Below are 17,308 nucleotides of genomic sequence, written 5' to 3'. Positions count from 1 at the left end.
CTCCCTAGAGCTCACAAATCAGGGTCTCTGGGGCTGTGGCCAAGATATTTGCATTTTAATCAAACTCCCTAGGCAGCTGTTACTTAAAGTGAATGATTAAATGCATATTCCCAGGATCTCCTCTATTTTGTAGAGTCATTAGCCTGTAAGGTAAAGCCCTTGACCTCTGAATTATTAACAAGCTCCTCAGGCAAATTCAATGAGCAATTAAATTTGGGAACAAATGCTGAAGGGCAGGAATTGTACCCATTTCAGACAGGCTAACTTAGGAAAGGACTCAGTCATTCTTCTTATAACTACATAGGTAGCTGGTCTCCCACCACAAGGCATTGGGTATGTCTTAGAATGTGGATTCTTTTCTTCACATCATGATTTATTACACATACCTTATTCAGGTATGATGAGGCCATTTGATCAGTTTAGCTGCCACTGAAAATACAGTTTGCTATCACAGTCCCTCCTGCTATAGACTGAATTGTGTCCCCTGCCCCCCAAATTCATATGTTGAGGCCTTAACTCCCACCGTAACTGTATTTGATTATATTTGGAGATAGAGCCTTTAGGAGGTAATTAAGGTCAAATGAGGTCTGAAGGTCCTGGTCCAGTGGGATTAATATCCTTCCAAGAAGATACACCAGAGAGCTTACGGGCATGTTCCTGCTCGCTCTCTCTCTCTGTCTCTCCCTCTCCCTTCATCTCTCCTCCCCTCCCTCCAATGAGAGGATATAGTTAAGAAGGCAACTGTCTACAAGCCAGAAAGAGAGCTCTCAGCAGAAACTGCATCAGCCAGCACATTGATCTTGAACTTCCCAGCCTCCACAAGTGTGAGAAATAAATTTCTGTTGTTTAAGCCACTCAGTCTGTGGTATTTGATATGGCAACCAAAACTGACTACTCAGTTCCCAAGATGAGGGGGCACACCACACCACACAGGGCCACACAGGGAAGCACCAGGGCCGGTCAGGACACTTGAGAGAACAAGGGAAAAACATGGGCAAGAGTCTTCATTGTGGATTTTGCAGGAGGATGGAATGGATGAGGCAAAGGAAGCAGGTTTAGGATTGGCTAGGTGAATAATTTCAGTGGGTTCTAGGGTATAGGAATAGTCCCAAGTTGCCTGGTACCCTGCCTGGCATGCAGTCTTGCGTGTGTGTCCGTGGGCACCAAGGTGGGCTCTGGATCAGTTAGTCTGCATATGAAAGTGCACTCCTGGGTGAGTCATTTACGCTCTCTAGGAATTAGGTAGCCTTGGAAGGAGCAGTCTCTCCAGGGGCAGCAAGGACCCCTGATGTCAAAGCATCAGAATTACAGAAAATAACAAGGTAAGATATTAATATAAGGTAGAAAAGAAAAGGCCATGGAGACTAAAGACCGCTGGAAAGAGGAGAACATACGAACAGACCAGTTAGGAAAACCACTGCTGACCTTGTGAAAGCAGGCAGCTCACCCACTGTCACTCAAGAGCATTTTTTTCTGCCTACCTGCCTTGGGTCTTGGCACTCAGATCCTTTAAAAATGGTATCGTGCCTTCTCCTCTGGCATTGAAGGACACTGTGCAGACAGGACATGGGATCTCCAAAGCCCTCTGAAGGAGAAGCTCCTTGGTTTGCTCAGGAACGTCTCCCACCACAAAATAGTAAATGGATTCCATCTGCAAGAGAGTAGTACCACCAGTTTATCTTCCTGATGTGCCCCAGCCTTGCACTGAAATCACTGGCAATATACTTTCTACAAAACTGCCTTGGGAGAGTGGGGGACAGCAGGAATAGCAGCATTCGTCCAAGTTTTGTGAGGACATTTGGGGACCAAAGTCGGGAAGTGAGATATTCAAGGCCTGGTGCCAAGAAGGTCTATTGGCCGTGGTCACGGTCTCAGATACTGCATGGGAAGGATATGATTGGCCAATGTAGAAAATAGCTTCCACTAAGCCTCCAGATACAGTTGACAGGTCAGGAGGGACTATTTTCAACACAAAGGAAGAGTTGGCACAGTCACTGTGGGCAGGAAGCTTATTAACCATCCCCCATGGTCATACCAGATTTCTACAATACAGTCTCCTCTATCCTCAGTCTGAGGCAGAATGGGGGAAGGAGGGCATATTCCCACTGGGTTCATACTCTGCTCTCATCTCACAGGGAAACACACGCCTGCAAGGTGAGGCTGTCCTGACTTCATGCAGCACTGGGCGTTGACTTGAACCACCATGCCAGGCCATGAAGAGAATGAGAGAATGAACAAACCCATGTCAGGAGCCCCATCGCACACACACCCCAACTTTCAACCAGGGATATGGGAGACGCACACCTCCATCTAGGTAGGAGACAATCCCAGAGAGACACAGTGAAATCCACCCACTGCTCTTGCTTTTCCTGTGGATTCTGCCTCCCACAGTGTTCACCCTCTCTGCTAATGAGAGAGGGCAATGGGAACTGATGGGTTCTATGAACTTGGGCAAGTGACAAAACTTCAGTTTCTTCACTTATGCAAAGGGAGATAATGCAGTGTACCTTGTGACTGAGTTTAAACAAGATGACTTCCACTTATGCATGTATATATTTCAGGAAGTTAAAACCCAGCAACACGTATCATCTGAACCTGTCCCTAAAAACACCTTCATGGATTGTCTCCACAGATAACTGAGGAAGAAATGCCAGAACATGAACTGGGCTTGAAGGGATAAATAGATGTCACCATCCCCCTAGGACTTCTGAGCCTTTCTCTGCTCTAATCACAAAGCCCTGTGAGCTGAAGGTAAATAGGTGCCTCAGTTTGACTTCAGACCTGGGACGCAAACCCTCCTGGCACTTATGAAGAGGACTTATGGGCAGCTCCCTAGCTGGCTGGGACACCATGTCTGCAGCTATGGCAGAGGGTCCCGGCTGGGAGGGAGGCCACAGCCAGAGAGGGAGCTGACAGCAGCCTACTCCAGCAACAGCCTTTCTCCCTTGGGACTCCCATACCCATTACTCTTTCTCTCAGGCCTTTCAAACTATGATTTTAAAAAGGACCTAACAGGAGGGAAGGACTGAGAAATACTATACATTTCTTTCAGCCAGTCACCAAGAGACAGGAAAAAAAATTTTTTTAAGGAGGAAAAAAGTGTTCTCCACATTCCTTGTTAGGCAGCTCATATTATTCTCCCAGCAAATGTACTCTCTTTCCCTTCTCCCCGTGTTACATAGTACCTTGTGTGAGATGGGTTACATGGGGTCCCCTCAGCTGCACTGTTAGTAGTGTTCCGGCTGGGTCAGGGCCCAAGTTTAGCACAAGGACAGATTCAACCTCACATAAGGATCTAAAGTTACACATGGCCCCAGAGAGTAGTCTTGGGATTATTCTCTAGGATTTTGTTAGTTCAACAAGTAAGGTGGGTGAGGGCAAACATCTCTAGGAGGTCTGTCAGCAGCTTCTGACACATGCGTCTCTGCTGCACGTCATGCAAACTCAGCTTCTTTACTCTGGCAATAACCCAAGAGTCTGAAATCCTTGTGCAGAAATGTTTTTCCCTGGAGATTTCATCAAGCTAAAAATTGCTATAGCCAGCAGTGAGTCAGGATTTCCTTTCCTTTACTCAGGCTATGGGGTTATTCACTATTCATCAAGTTCATTGCTCAGTTTCTTAATTGCCTAGGTTTTTGGTTGTCCATGCAGGATCCATATTTCCTGGGATGTGCTCTACAATGAGATCACCTGTCCCGCTCTCAGTCACCTCCTACACACTACCTTCCTGCTCTCCTTTCCACTCCCATAATGACACTGAGATAAAAAGAAGATAAATATGCTACCAAGCCCCATTCCCCCCCAAACTGGCAAAACGTCTTTTAGGGTGAAATGGCTTTGTCATCCACTCTTTGGGATGATAAGCCGACGTGGATTATTTTATTCAATACTCACAATAGCCCTTTGGAAAATGAAATCTTGTTATCACATCCAGTTTACTGGTGAAGAAACTGACCTGGTCTTACAGCTAGTAAATCTAGCTCCATGACCCCCATATGAGCTTCTGCCTTTGCTTTCAACCACTTTATTCTGTTGGCCATGGCAAGGCTGGTCACCTCTCAGGGATAGACGTGAATCCCAGGACTGTGCACATGAGATCATGGGACAGGAAGGTGACCAGAGACAGTCACTGTTTTCACTTCCTTGGCTCCCACACCATTCATGGCTCCTAGCCCATGAAATCAACATCACTGACCAGAAAAGCTGGGTGAGGTTGTATGGCTCAAGGGAACTGTCTTCAGTGGAATCATCTCCCCTTGCCCAGTACCTCTGAGCTTCTCAGGGCAAGGGCCCGTCTTGAGGACGAGCAGCCAGGATCCACCACAGCCTTCTCATTGACCAGCATTTCCCTAAATGCTAATCTGCTCTGAATTTGATAGCACAAGATGCAGAAAATATTTTGGGTTCCATTCAACAAATTCGCTGTGACTCAAAAAGCCTTGCCACTTTTACACTACAGAAAATAGGGCAGAACATTTCTGTTTTCACTTGAAATATCTTATTCTGCCTGGGTCATTTGTTCTATGACTTCCAATGGCAACCTGCATTCCGCCCAGCCAAGGAAGCCTTGACATCTTCTCAGACACAGGTTTGGGGGGAAAAGGAGAACCAGATGGGCAGTGGCTGTTTCTACCCTGACTGCCCTCCACTATAGTTTGTCAGAAGCCTCTGGGTATAACAATCTCCATTCCACGAAAATGAAAGTCAAATGAAAGTCAACCAGAACAGCAATCGGAGATCTAGCAAAATTCTCATCTCCTTCATAAAATTTTAACCATTTCAACAGTTTTGACCAACTCCAGACCTTAGATCTGACCTCCAGATCTTCCCTGTACCTGTAGGGGCTCTTTCCTGATTCAGCCCATTTTGATTTTCTGATCCCTCTTGATATTAACCCAGCTCAGTTCTCCAATCTCTGCTAACACCCTTGACCACCACCAACTTTCTGGTCTCCCAGGCTTCCGAGTCCCTGTCTCCACCTACTACCCCCAACAGCCTTGTCACACAAGGCTCAGCAAATTCACCTGCCTGGTCCCACACGAACCATGACCTTTCAAATCAAAAATACTCAAATCTGTACCACAGCATAGAGAGTGGGGATTTCTTGGATGCACATCTTGCCCCAACTTCAAAATTATCAGTGTTACTTCTTTCCCATTCCTTCAATGTACAACAAATATCTATCAAGCCCCTGCCAGGCACTGCCATGTCTATGGACAAAGGTGGAAAGATCTGATGCCTGTCTGACCCACTGCCAAGCTCGTGATTGGTGTGGCCAGCCCTTCAGTTTACTGCCCAGTACCGAAGGCTCCTTAAGGAATCATGTGGGTCTGTCTCTAATTCACCCACGTAGTCTCTCAGTGAATGGGATTTTTTTTAGGTAAACAAGTGTGTGCCTATCAGCTGAGAGAACACAAAGAGAAACACAGGGGCCTTCTGGGCAGGTACCTTTCTGCTGAAAGCAGAAGCAAAGCCCCTCAGTTATCCTTCTTAGGCAGCTGTGAATCAGGGCTTTGGATAATCAGCCTTCTCTTTCCTAACGACCCCTCACTTCCTGGATCAGCAGGCATTCCAGGACCTCCTGGCACAACACTCCTCTCCATTAAGGCCAAGGAAGCTACTAACTTCCCAAATATGCATTCTGGGACCATGGGATGCTGCAGAGCAGAAACCCTGGGCTGGATGACACACTTGGGCTCTGAAGACATGCCAGCCCCTCTACACTGCCAGGCATTTCCTCAATACCCCACAGGCTGCCTTCCCATGAGCCAGGCTCTTTTGCACTGGATACAAGAGTACTTCATCAACAGTGCTCTCCACATGCTGCCATCAGAGCTGGGATTAAGCAGACCCCACACTGCCTGGCCCCTCTGGAGACAAAGGGTCGCCCTCAGTCATCCCTACCTGTTCAGTCTTCTGGCCCAACTCTGGGTACATACCCAGGTTCTAGAGGAGGCCAGTAGCCTCTGATTATCCTCCTTCACACTCACCAAGCACATCAGTCAGCCCTTCCTCCTCAAATGAACCTAATACCAAAATCCAACTTCTGTGTTAATCTTTGAACACAAGACAGTCCCTACTCTCTTGATTCTTCTTGGGACGCACTCATAGGAGATGCTAACCCAAAGCAGGTTATCATCAACAGGATTTACTGTTCAAAGGGTTTCTTAAGCCTCACATATTTTCTATCCAGAAAAAACTACAGCTACATGGGTCAATTTGGAACTCACTGGGGTGGGCATGAGGGGCACAGGTTAGAGGAGTGACCAGTAAGGGAAATCTATTCTTCTCCCCACCCTACATACCCCACAAAACATAGGGAATGGTATTTTTATATATGAGGCAGTTACAGTTACTAGAATTTTCCTACAGATCACATCCAGGTAGAAGTTCTAGGGGAAAGGATACAGTGATCTGAATCTGTTTTGTATTTGCCATACTCCACAGTCTCTTCTCAAGAGTTTTCAAGTGGCATTTGATAATCAGTGCCTGTAACCTCTTTCTGGGCTCTTACTCTTCTATAGGACTTCCCTGGAACTCACTAAATTGTTTCAGGTTTCCTGGGCTGGGGATGAACCTGAGAAAGCAGCACAAACCAGAGAGAAGTAAAATAGAAAATCAAGGTCACTGGGAAATCTTCAAGTCATGGCAGATCACCAGAGTCTGCTATGACTAAGGAAGCCAGGTGAACAAAGAAACAGAACACCCATGTGTGCTTCCTAGATCTTGTGAAATTTCCATTTCTTGAATCCTTATTAAAGTGTCCAGACAACTGAAGCTTTACAGATGTTAAAACAAACTTGAAAGGCCAAAGAACAAAGTAGCTTGAATTCTGTTCTTTAATGGGAACCATTTGTTCCTCTGGCTTCGAAAGGATAAACACTGCATTTCCAATATCAAACCATCATCTTCAGTATCAATGAACACAGTCTGGTGACCACTGGGGGCTATCCTTTCAAGGGGCCAGCACATGGCCTCCTGGCCCAAGAAAAGGCTTCTTAATGTAGTACAGCAAAGCTTGAATCTACAGAATCACTGAGGGTCCAGAGCAAAAGAAGCAATTAAGTATTAATACCAATCGATAAGTATTAATTGAGTATCTATATCCCAAAGGAAAGCAGAACTATCCCTACCTGGGGAGCTGAGGGTGTCCAAAGGACCCCACCTGTCCGGAGTCCTTCTCCACTAACTTGCCACTGCCCTTCAGGTCCCATCCTTAGAATCACTCACAAAACTCTTACCCTTGTGGCTAAAAGAACATAAACCACCACTATTTCAGCACTTCTTCTAGGTAAAGCTTTATGTCCAAAGGGCCCTATCAAAAAGCATGTGCAAATGCATTAACATTCAAAAATGAGGACTCATTTTCATGAATATACTTCACCTTGGAAGGCACATAACAGACCATTTGTGAAAAAGAGGGACTGGGATAGACTCAGAACACAGATGTGGGAAAATCTATTTCCTTGATCTCAGGTTTCTATGAAGAGTTTTCCAACCTCTCCTCCACATTAGAGATGCACAGATTTATCTAACTGTCAAGAAAGCAAGAGCAGAATTAAGATATTAGAGATGCACAACTATGCCTAACTCCCTGTCCTTTCTCAGTGCTCAGGGGCTGTGAGTAGCATGTGGCTCTGCTGGCACTGGCTAAGGGTCTACCCTGTACCCTGATCACCCAGAGGGAGCCCTGCCAGGCTCAGGGGGCAGCATTAGGGAGTCTTATTTTGGTTGGTACCACTCAGCCATCACCAAAGCTGCTACTTTAATCCCCACCTGAGGCCTGTCACCTATTTCTCAGTGGGTTCCAAATTCAGAGGTGAACAGGATTAAGAGTTATGGGACTCATCGATTCCAATGATGCAGTGTCTGTGGGATGCTGCTGGGAGGGCCAGAGTCAGGTGGAAGGCAGTATGAGGATGCTGGGTGTACAGAGAGAAATGTGAAGCCACCCATGCGACCTGGAGCCCACCATGGATGCACACTTACCGTTTTGTCTTGCCCAGCTTCCAGCAGAGCGTCCAGACGGCTAGCAGCGTTCACAGCCAGCTCAAAAGGCAGTTTTTCAACCCAACTGATGGCAGTGGCTATGGACTGTCCTGTCACAGGAGCGGCATTTTCCTGCCATTTCATAGGCTCCTGAGAAACCCTGAAAGGAATCACATGGGGCGGTCACGGGGCAGTGGGCAACATAGCTATCAGCCCTCAGGCCCAAAGCTCCGAGCGACAAACCACTTAACACCAGAGCTGAAGGAAAGAACACGCAGCTCCCAGCCCTCCAAAAGTCACCAACAAAACAGGCAAGCTGCTTAAGATCGGTTTCTAAAGCACCGTTATCTTCCATAAACTGTACCGACTAGGAAGAACAATGTGTGGGAAGATTTAAAAAATCTCAAAAATGGGGACACCTGGGTGGCTCAGTCAGTTAAGTGTCTGACTTCTGCTCAGGTCATGATTTTGCGGTTTGTGGGTTCTAGCCCTGTGTGTGCTGACAGCTCAGAGCTTGGAGCCTGCTTTGGATTCTGTCTCCCTCTCTCTCTGCCCCTCCCCTGCTCATGTTCTGTCTCTCTGTCTGTCTCTATCTCAAAAATAAACATTAAAAAAATCTCAAAAACACAAATGTTAACAGCTGTATTAAAATTATTGAGGGAGTTATTTTCATAAACAGGCAGTTTTATATACAACTATCTTCAATTAATAGTAAGTTTATAAAGACTCACAGCATTAAGGTTTACAAATCAGCAGCAATTTTATTGTGCTAAAATTTTATTTCTAATTCTTTTAAGGCATTGTTTTCATTGTTCTGAATTCAAAACAGTTACCTCTTCTGGATCAAAAATAGTATCGAGTTTAGCAGAGCATTCATTTTTAAACTTTGGGAACATGTGATTAAGCCATTTAGCTTGGACTTAGAAAAAAAAAGTCATGGAACCCCTCCAAGAAAGAACAGCCATTTGAATTTATCTATCTCTGGGCTGCCTGAGTGGCTCAGTTAAGTGTTTGACTCTAGATTTGGGCTCCAGTGATGATCTCATGGTTCACGGGTTCAAGCCCTGCATCGGGCTCTGTGCTAAAGCACGGAGCCTGCTTAGGATTCTCTCTCTTCCCGTCTCTCTCTCTCAAAGAAAACAAAACAAAACAAAAAAACCTTTGAAGTTATTTATCTCTGTGTTTATAACTGAACAAATTATATGAGTCATATATGTATTCATAATTATAAGAATTATATGAATCATGAACTAATGAACCAGGCTGATTTGTTCCTCATAGCCCACCTTCAGAGACAGAGGCTGCCTCATACCTATGTCACCTCTGTGTGGCTCCTCTGGGTAGACCTCTGGCTGAGTGGCTTACATGCTACAGCATACGTTTCCAAGAAAGCTAAAGCATTGCAAACTTAAGGCTCAATTTCTGCAGTAATACATCTGTCACAGAAATAGGCATCTGGGATAGGACACAATTAGGCAGCACCCTCCAAAATGTTATTTGTTTAGCTGAAAATATTTTATTTTAGAGAAAAACTCAGTTAGGTAGATCCCCTTCATCCAGATTTTTCCCATCAGAGAGGTACAGCCACCGTTCCACATGAAAAGTTGGCCTTAGAGCTCAAGTTCTCTCGAATCCAAGAATCCGTAAATAATTGGTTGTGAAAACTCTGAAATACGGGAAATTCTATAAAGCCGGCCACCTGTTGTTCTGATTGCAGAGGGTCAACTTACAGGGAAGTCACAAGCTCAGCCTGAAAAAAGTGATATTTGTGACGAGGTTGAATACATTATTCAAGCTAAAATCTAAAATGACCTAAAGGATTTTGATGGCCTTAAATATATACTCAATAAAATTCCTATTCTTCTATTTTGACCTTGCTATGCATTGAAGAAAAGTAGGTTTCTAAATCTCTTCTCATCTGAAAAGTAAGATGCCACGTGCAAAGCAGATCAAAATTTCCACTGTGGGTCTTCTGCTGGAATTATGTGTTCTAGGAAATGACAAGGTAAGACCCCCTCCCTCCCCATGACTATGTTAGCTATGTTACTTAACTCCGAATAAATGGAAGCTACTTATGAAGTTTCACTGAAATATCCTCTTCCTATGAGAACTCACCATATGAGATTAAACTTGGCTATGTGAGCCACCTGCTCCTGGAGGACCATTATTAGAGCATCTCGGCACAGATTAAGCTCCTCCTCCAGCATGCCACCAAAATCCAGCACTATGGTGATGCACTGTTCCAAGATGACACCAAAAATCTGCCGGCTTCTGCTGGTGAGCCAGTCCATCCGCTGCTTGTATCTCTCCACAGCGTGTGTTAAATGTTCCACAAACTGATAGATCAGTTCGGTTTTAGCTGTCAACTTAATGGAAATCAAAGCAAAAAAAAAAAAAACAAAAAACAAAAAACCATAAAACAAAAAACAAAAACAAAAAACAGAACAAAAACACACTATAGTACATCATCTGAACTACGGTGCAGCCAGGAACAACGGGGTCCACTGAGTCATGGCCTCTGCCATCAAGAACTGGGCATTAATAACAATTCTGTAGATGATCCTTTAAACCCCACATAATCTAGAAGGAAGTATTCCAATCTTTCAGGGGAAAAACCTTTGGATGATTTCCCCACAGAAGAAATGATGATGATGTGACGTATCCAAAATATAACACTCTTTTTAAAAAAAAAAAAAATGTGTTTCTAAATTATATTTTATCTTTATAGTTACAGAATTATCTTTACCAGAAAATGTTCAGGGGACATTTTAAGGAGTTAGGTAGAAGAAAAGAACTTTCAAGGAACTCGGTAGAAGAAATAAAGAGATCAGCAAAGACAGATGGAAGAAAATAAGTCTCGCTGGGAAGTTTTCCTAAGGACAACATGCCAAAAATATTTCTGAGCATGCTTCTAGACCTGCCAGCACATCTGCCCGTTTTCCTCTAAGGGATGCGCCCCAGTAACTCATTTACAGATATTCACAGCCTGTGTCCCGTACCCTCTGTCGCCCAGGCCACGCTCCCCCATACCTGGCTCACTGGATCACCAACACCTGTAGAACGTGGGCCTGAAAAGTGACAGATGCTTGCAGGCAGTTTCTTGTAGACACAAATAAACGATCATTCACACAGACCAGACACAACTGTGCAAGGCCTCTTAGGGTGTAGGGAGGTAGGAGACATAGAAAAGGAGTAAGAAAAAATGTGCCCTATTCTGTGAAGAATCACATTTTGAAAGATCTGGTACTTATTTTTAACTTTAACAACCCTCAGAACACCCCCTTTAATATCTAAATTGTTAAGGAAAATGTGTTTTCTGAACACACCATGTAATTCCACATTTTCATGCTTTGGCTCATGCTGTTCCCTCTGCCTTAAAGTGTTTTCCTTCTCTATCCCCTGTGTCTCTCCAGCTTATTCCTCAAGCTCCAGAACCACTTCTTATTGCTTTCCATGGCTCCTTAGGGCAAAATTCCTAAATCTCTCACCAGCATTCATAGCACTTATTAAAGTTTCTACCACGGTACAGAAACCAGGGTGGGACCATGTCACAGGGGTTGTGGAGGTGGTCAGATGGCAAAGACGGACGTTCTCAATAGTTCTCTACTGATTTCCATGTGGTTCAGATAAAAAATATATTTAGCATGCCAAACTCAAGATTCTGTGGATATCATTGTTTAGAACCAGGCTAAGTTCAAAAAGTAATGTGAACTTTAATATTAAGAAATAACAGGGGTGCCTGGGTGCCTCAGTTGGTTGAGCGTCTGACGCTTGATTTCAGCTCAGGTCCTGATCCCAGGGTCGTGAGATCGAGCCCTGCATCTGGCTCCGCACTGAGCATGAAGCCTGCTTGGGATTCTCTCTCTCCCTCTCCCTCTGCTCCTCTCCCCCACTCACATGCTGTCTCTAAAAGAAAAAAAAAAAAAAAAAAAAAGACACAGTAGTCCTGGTGGTACATAGATGTACACTGACATGAACAAATATCTGTAAAGTGACGTGATGGGATATGAGTTTTTGTGAGCTCCTTGTGGAGGACCAGAGTGTGCGCAGGGTCAGACACGTGTTGAATTGCCAGAATTAAGGACTCCAGTAAGAGGTGCCGCTTGCTATAAAACCACTAGCTATAAAAGTAGCCCTCTGTTCCCAGTGCATTTGTCAGGTAACAGCAGCTGCTCTTGCCTGTCTGCTAACCTCTGTCATACTACACCTTCTCTATTTTTAAGGCAAAACAAAGTACTATTGATATGCAAAGGTTTTCACTTTCTGGTCAACAGCTTCATGCAGTCATCTCTAACAGGTCAAGTGCCTCCCTTCCCAGTCCCTAACCATAGCTTCCATCACTCTCCACATGGCCCGAAGAAAGCCTTCAGCCTTGATAAGGCCAGGGCTCTACTGCATGGACAGGAAGCAGTGTGAACCTCTCCACACAGGCCACTCCCAGACCTCAGAAGCGTGTCACAGGGCCTATCCATCAAGGGTTCTCCGACTTACGTTGTATACTCTGCCATCTTCGAGTCTGTAGAACTGTGGAAACAGGCCGTCTGCATACCGGGAAGCCACAAGTCTTCCCAGAGAAGTCACATAATCTGTATTTTTATAAAGAAAAGCAGTCAAAATGGTGCATTATCAACATTTCTTATTTTTATTTCAAAATGTTTTTGATGCCAAATTACATCCCCAGTGACACCAAAAATCTGTGATGCTTGGTATTCTGTCCTAAATAATGAAGTGTTTCTAGATGCTATATCTTAACTATTGATGATATGCATAACCCTTCAGTGCACAAAGGAATGGAGAGGAAAAATAAAGTTTGTTTCTTGGTTTCCAGGTTCTTTTGTCCAGAATGACTAAGGTAGAGGTCAAAAGCCACAGTCTAGGGGTGCCTGGGTGGCTCAGTCAGTTCAGTGTCTGACTTCACCTCAGGTCACGGTCTTGCGGTTTGTGATTTTGAGCCCCCGCAACAGTCTCTGTGCTGACAGCTCAGAGCCTGCTTCAGATTCTTTGTCTCCCTTTCTCTCTGCCCCTCCCCCGCTCATGCTCTACCATCTCTCTCTCTCTCTCTCTCTCTCAAAAATAAACATTAAAAAATTTTTAAGGGCACAGTCTAAAACACAGCTGTAACAAATTAATAATTACATTAATGGTAAATAGCCTGAGAACAACTAAATGATAGTGACTAGCTGCCTCTGACTGACTTCTTTCACTTAACATTATACTCTCTAGCTCCATCCATGCCCTTGCAAATGGCAAGATTTCATTCTTCTTTATGACTGAATACTATATGATTTCACTCACACATGGAATTTAAGAAACAAAACAAATGAGCAAAGAAAAACAGAGAGAGAGAAACCAAGAAGCAGACTCTTAACTACAGACAACAAAATGGTCATTATCGGGGGGGGGGGGGGGAATGGGCAAAATAGGTGATGGGGATTAAGGAGGGCACTTGTCATGATGAGCCCTGGGTAATGTATGGAATTTTCAAATCACTAGATTGTAGGCCTGAAACTAATAGAACACTGTATGTATGTTAACTATATTAGAATTAAAATAAAAACTTAACAAATTTAAAAAGAGAGAAAAAAAGATAGGTAAAGAGGATTTAAAAAAATGGCCCAACAATAGGGTGCCTACAAGAAACTTGCTTTAAATATAATGACATATATAAACTAAAAGTATAAAAATGAAAAACGATGTCATTTAAGCATTAATAACAAGAAACCTGATTGACTATATTAATATCACAAAAGTAAACTACAGAGCAAAGAATATTACTACGGATACAGTGGAACATTATATAATTTTAAAAGTGTCAATCCACCAGGAAGACAGAGCAATCCAAAATGTGTATGTCCCAAACAAGACTGCAACTACCTTAAGCAAAAATTGATGGAAGTGAAAGGAGAAAGAGGCAAATCCACAATTATAATTGGAGATTTCAATACTACTCTCTCAACAACTGACAGAATAACTAGACAGAAAATCATCAAGGATACTCAAAACCATCAAAAACAAGATCCAATTGACTTTTATAGAAAAACCTACATAACAAAAGAACACACATTCTTTTTTAAGCACAGAATATATACCAAGACAAAGCATAACCATGGCTATTTTTTAAAAAAATTTTTTATAAAGAACTGAAAGCACAGAGTATGTTCTCTGTCCACAATGGAAACAAACTAGAAATCAGTAACAAAAAGATAACAAGAAAAATCTCCAAACTCTTCAAAACTAAATAACATGTTTCTAATAAATCCATGAGTCAAAGAAGTACAACAGAAATAAAAAATACTTTAAACTGAATGAAAATGATAATACAACACATAAAAATGTGAAGAACACAGCTCAAGCGCCAAGAGAGAAATTTATAGCATAAAGAAGAGATGAAACATCTCAAATCGATAATCTAAGTTCCCATTTGAAGAAATAAAAATAGCAAAACAAATCCAAAGCAAGTAGAAGGAAATACAGAATAAAGATGAAAGCAAAAATCAAGAAAATTGAACACAGAAAAACAACAGAGAAAATCAATTAAATAAAAAGCTGGTATTTTAGTAAGCTTAATAAAATTGACAAAAGTAAAGGGAGAGAAGACATGAATTACTGATAATCGGGAGTGAAACAGAGAATATTGCTAAAGACCCTTCAGACATCAAAAGAATAATGGAATACTATCACCAACTCCACACACACATATTAGACAACTTAGATGAAGTGAATTCCACAAACTACCACAACTTTCTTAATATGAAATAGATCATTTGACTAGCCCTATACCTAATGAGGAAATGAATTTGTAATCAAAACCTTCTCAACCAGAAATCCCCAGGCCTGGACAGGTTCTCTGGAAAACTCTTCCAAATACACAAGAAGTAATTAAAATTCTACACAGTATTTTCCAGAAAACAGAAAACAAGGGAAAATTTTCCAACTCATTCTATTTAGCCAATATTACCGTGATACCAAAACCAGATAAAGGCAGTATTTAAAAAAAAAAAAGATAACTATAGACCAATATCCTTCCTAATTACACATGCAAAAATGTATTAGGTATATTGGTTCAAATTTCAAAACCAATCAATATAATCAACCAAATTAACAGGCTAGGGAAGAAAAAAAACTACATGATCTTTTCAATAGACACAGAAAAAGCATCTGACAAAATTCAACATCCATTCATGATAAAAATTCTCAACACATTAGGAATATAAGGAAACTTTCTCAATTTGATTTTTTTAATTCTATAAAAAACTCAAAGCTAACATTATACTTAATGGTCAAAGATTGAAAGCTCTCCTCAAAGACCTGATGTGAGATAAGGATGTCCACTCTCACTGCTACTGTTTAACATAGTACTGAAAACTCTAGCTAGCACATGGGAAGACAAGAAAATACAAGGTATATAGATCACAGAGGAAGAATTAAAACTTTCCCTATTTGGAGAGGACATGATGGTCTACCTAGAAATCCCAAGGAATGAAGAGCAACAAAAAAATTCTTAGAATTAGTGACTTCAGTAAGGTCACAGTATAGAAGGTCAACATTAAAAACTCAGCCATATTTCTTTATACTAACAATGAACACGTGGAAACCAAAATTAAAAACACAGTAGCATCCACAATTGCTTAGAAAAATGAAATACAAAACAGGTGCAAGACCTGCTAGGAATTTACCCAAGGGATACAGAAATGCTGAGGCATAGGAGCACATGTACCCCAATGTTCATAGCAGCACTCTCCACAATAGCTAAAACATGGAAAGAGCCTAAGTGTCCATCAACAGATGAATGGATCAAGAAGATGTGGTTTATCTATACCATGGAATACTACATGGCAATGAGAAAGAATGAAATCTGGCCATGTGTAGCAACATGGATGGACCTTGAGGGTGTTATGCTGAGCGAAATAAGTCAGGCAGAGAAGGACAAATATCATATGTTTGCACGTATAGGAGGATTAGGAGTAACTTGACGGAGGATCAAGGGGGTGAAGAAGGGTTGAAATGGTGGGGGAAAGGGAGAGAGGCAAACCATGAGAGACTCTTGAATGCTGACAAAAACTGAGGACTGATGGATGTGGGGGGGATGGGGGGATGGGCATGGAGGAGGGCACTTTCGGGATGAGCACTGAGTGTTATGTAGAAACTAATTTGACAAACTATTTGTAAAAAAAACAAAAAACAGGTGCAAGACTTATATATACGTGCAAGACTATTATATAAGCTGAAAATTACAACAGCTGATGAAATAAATAAAAGATGTAAATAGATGGAAAGATATTCCATATTCATGGACTGGGAGACCCAACAGAATAAAGGAGTCAGTTCTACTTAAATTGATACACAGGGCTGGGGTGCCTGGGTGGCTCGGTCGGTTGAGCGTCCAACTTCAGCTTAGGTCATGATCTCATGGTTCATGACTTCGAGCACCTCACTGGGTTCTGTGCTGACAGCTCACAGGCTGGAGCCTGCTTCAGATTCTGTGTCTCCCTCTCTCTCTCTGCCCCTCCCCTGCTTGCTCTCTTTTGTGCACGCGCGCTCTCTCTCTCTCAAAAATAAACAAACATTAAAAATTTTTTTTAATTGATGTACAGGTTTAATGCAATTCCTATCAAAATCCCAGCAATATTTTTGTGGACATAGACATTGTTACTCTAAAATTTATATGAAAAGGCAAATAAATTAGAGTAGCTAAAACAATTTTGAAAAAGAATAAAGTGGAGCAGTCTGCCTAATTTCAAGGCATTACATGGGTATAGTAATCTAGACTGTGTGGTAGTGATGGAAAGACACATAGACAAATAAAACAAAACAGAGAACCCAGAGATAGCCCCACACAAATACAATCACCTAATTTTTAACAAAGATGTAAAAGCAATTCAGAAGAGGAAGGGCAGTATTTTATTATTTTATTTCAGTATAGCTGACATACAATGTTACATTGGCTTCAGGTGTCCAACACAGTGATTCAACCTCTCAGTACAACATGCAATATGCTCACTACAGGTGTAGCTACAATACGTCACTATACAACACTATTACAGTATCATTGACTATATTCCCTTTGCTGTGCCTTTATTATTCCCATGACTTATTCATTACTAACTGGACTCCTGTGTTCCCCACCCCATCCCAACTCTGACAACCAATATGCATAGGTCTGATTCTGCTTTTTGTTTATTCATTTGTTTTGCTTTTCAGATTCCACATGAGTGAAATCATATGGAATTTATTTTTCTCAGCCTCATTTATTTTACTTATCATAATACCCTCTAGGTCTATCCATGTTGTTACATATGGTAAGATCTCGTCCTTTTTA

The 17,308-nt window shown here is 42.3% G+C and overlaps 1 protein-coding gene across 1 annotated transcript in view; it reads right to left on the bottom strand.

Annotated features, from left to right (window-relative positions):
- The window catches only part of VWA3B (von Willebrand factor A domain containing 3B), a 201,203-nt gene that overhangs the window by 173,166 nt on the left and 10,729 nt on the right, over positions 1 to 17,308 (bottom strand). The window contains exons 3-6 of the mRNA XM_039232442.1: positions 12,481 to 12,575; positions 10,105 to 10,355; positions 7,990 to 8,149; positions 1,482 to 1,651 (exon numbers count right to left, since the gene is read on the bottom strand). Coding sequence (XP_039088373.1) covers positions 1,482 to 1,651; positions 7,990 to 8,149; positions 10,105 to 10,355; positions 12,481 to 12,575 — 676 coding nt within the window. The remainder of the gene's footprint in view (positions 1 to 1,481; positions 1,652 to 7,989; positions 8,150 to 10,104; positions 10,356 to 12,480; positions 12,576 to 17,308) is intronic.

The sequence above is a fragment of the Hyaena hyaena genome, unplaced genomic scaffold, assembly GCF_003009895.1.
Source record: "Hyaena hyaena isolate Hyena2069 unplaced genomic scaffold, ASM300989v1 scaffold_64, whole genome shotgun sequence".
Lineage (NCBI taxonomy): Eukaryota > Metazoa > Chordata > Mammalia > Carnivora > Hyaenidae > Hyaena > Hyaena hyaena.
The sequence above is the reverse complement of the archived record's forward strand: the minus strand, read 5'-3'. Positions and strand labels throughout refer to the sequence as shown.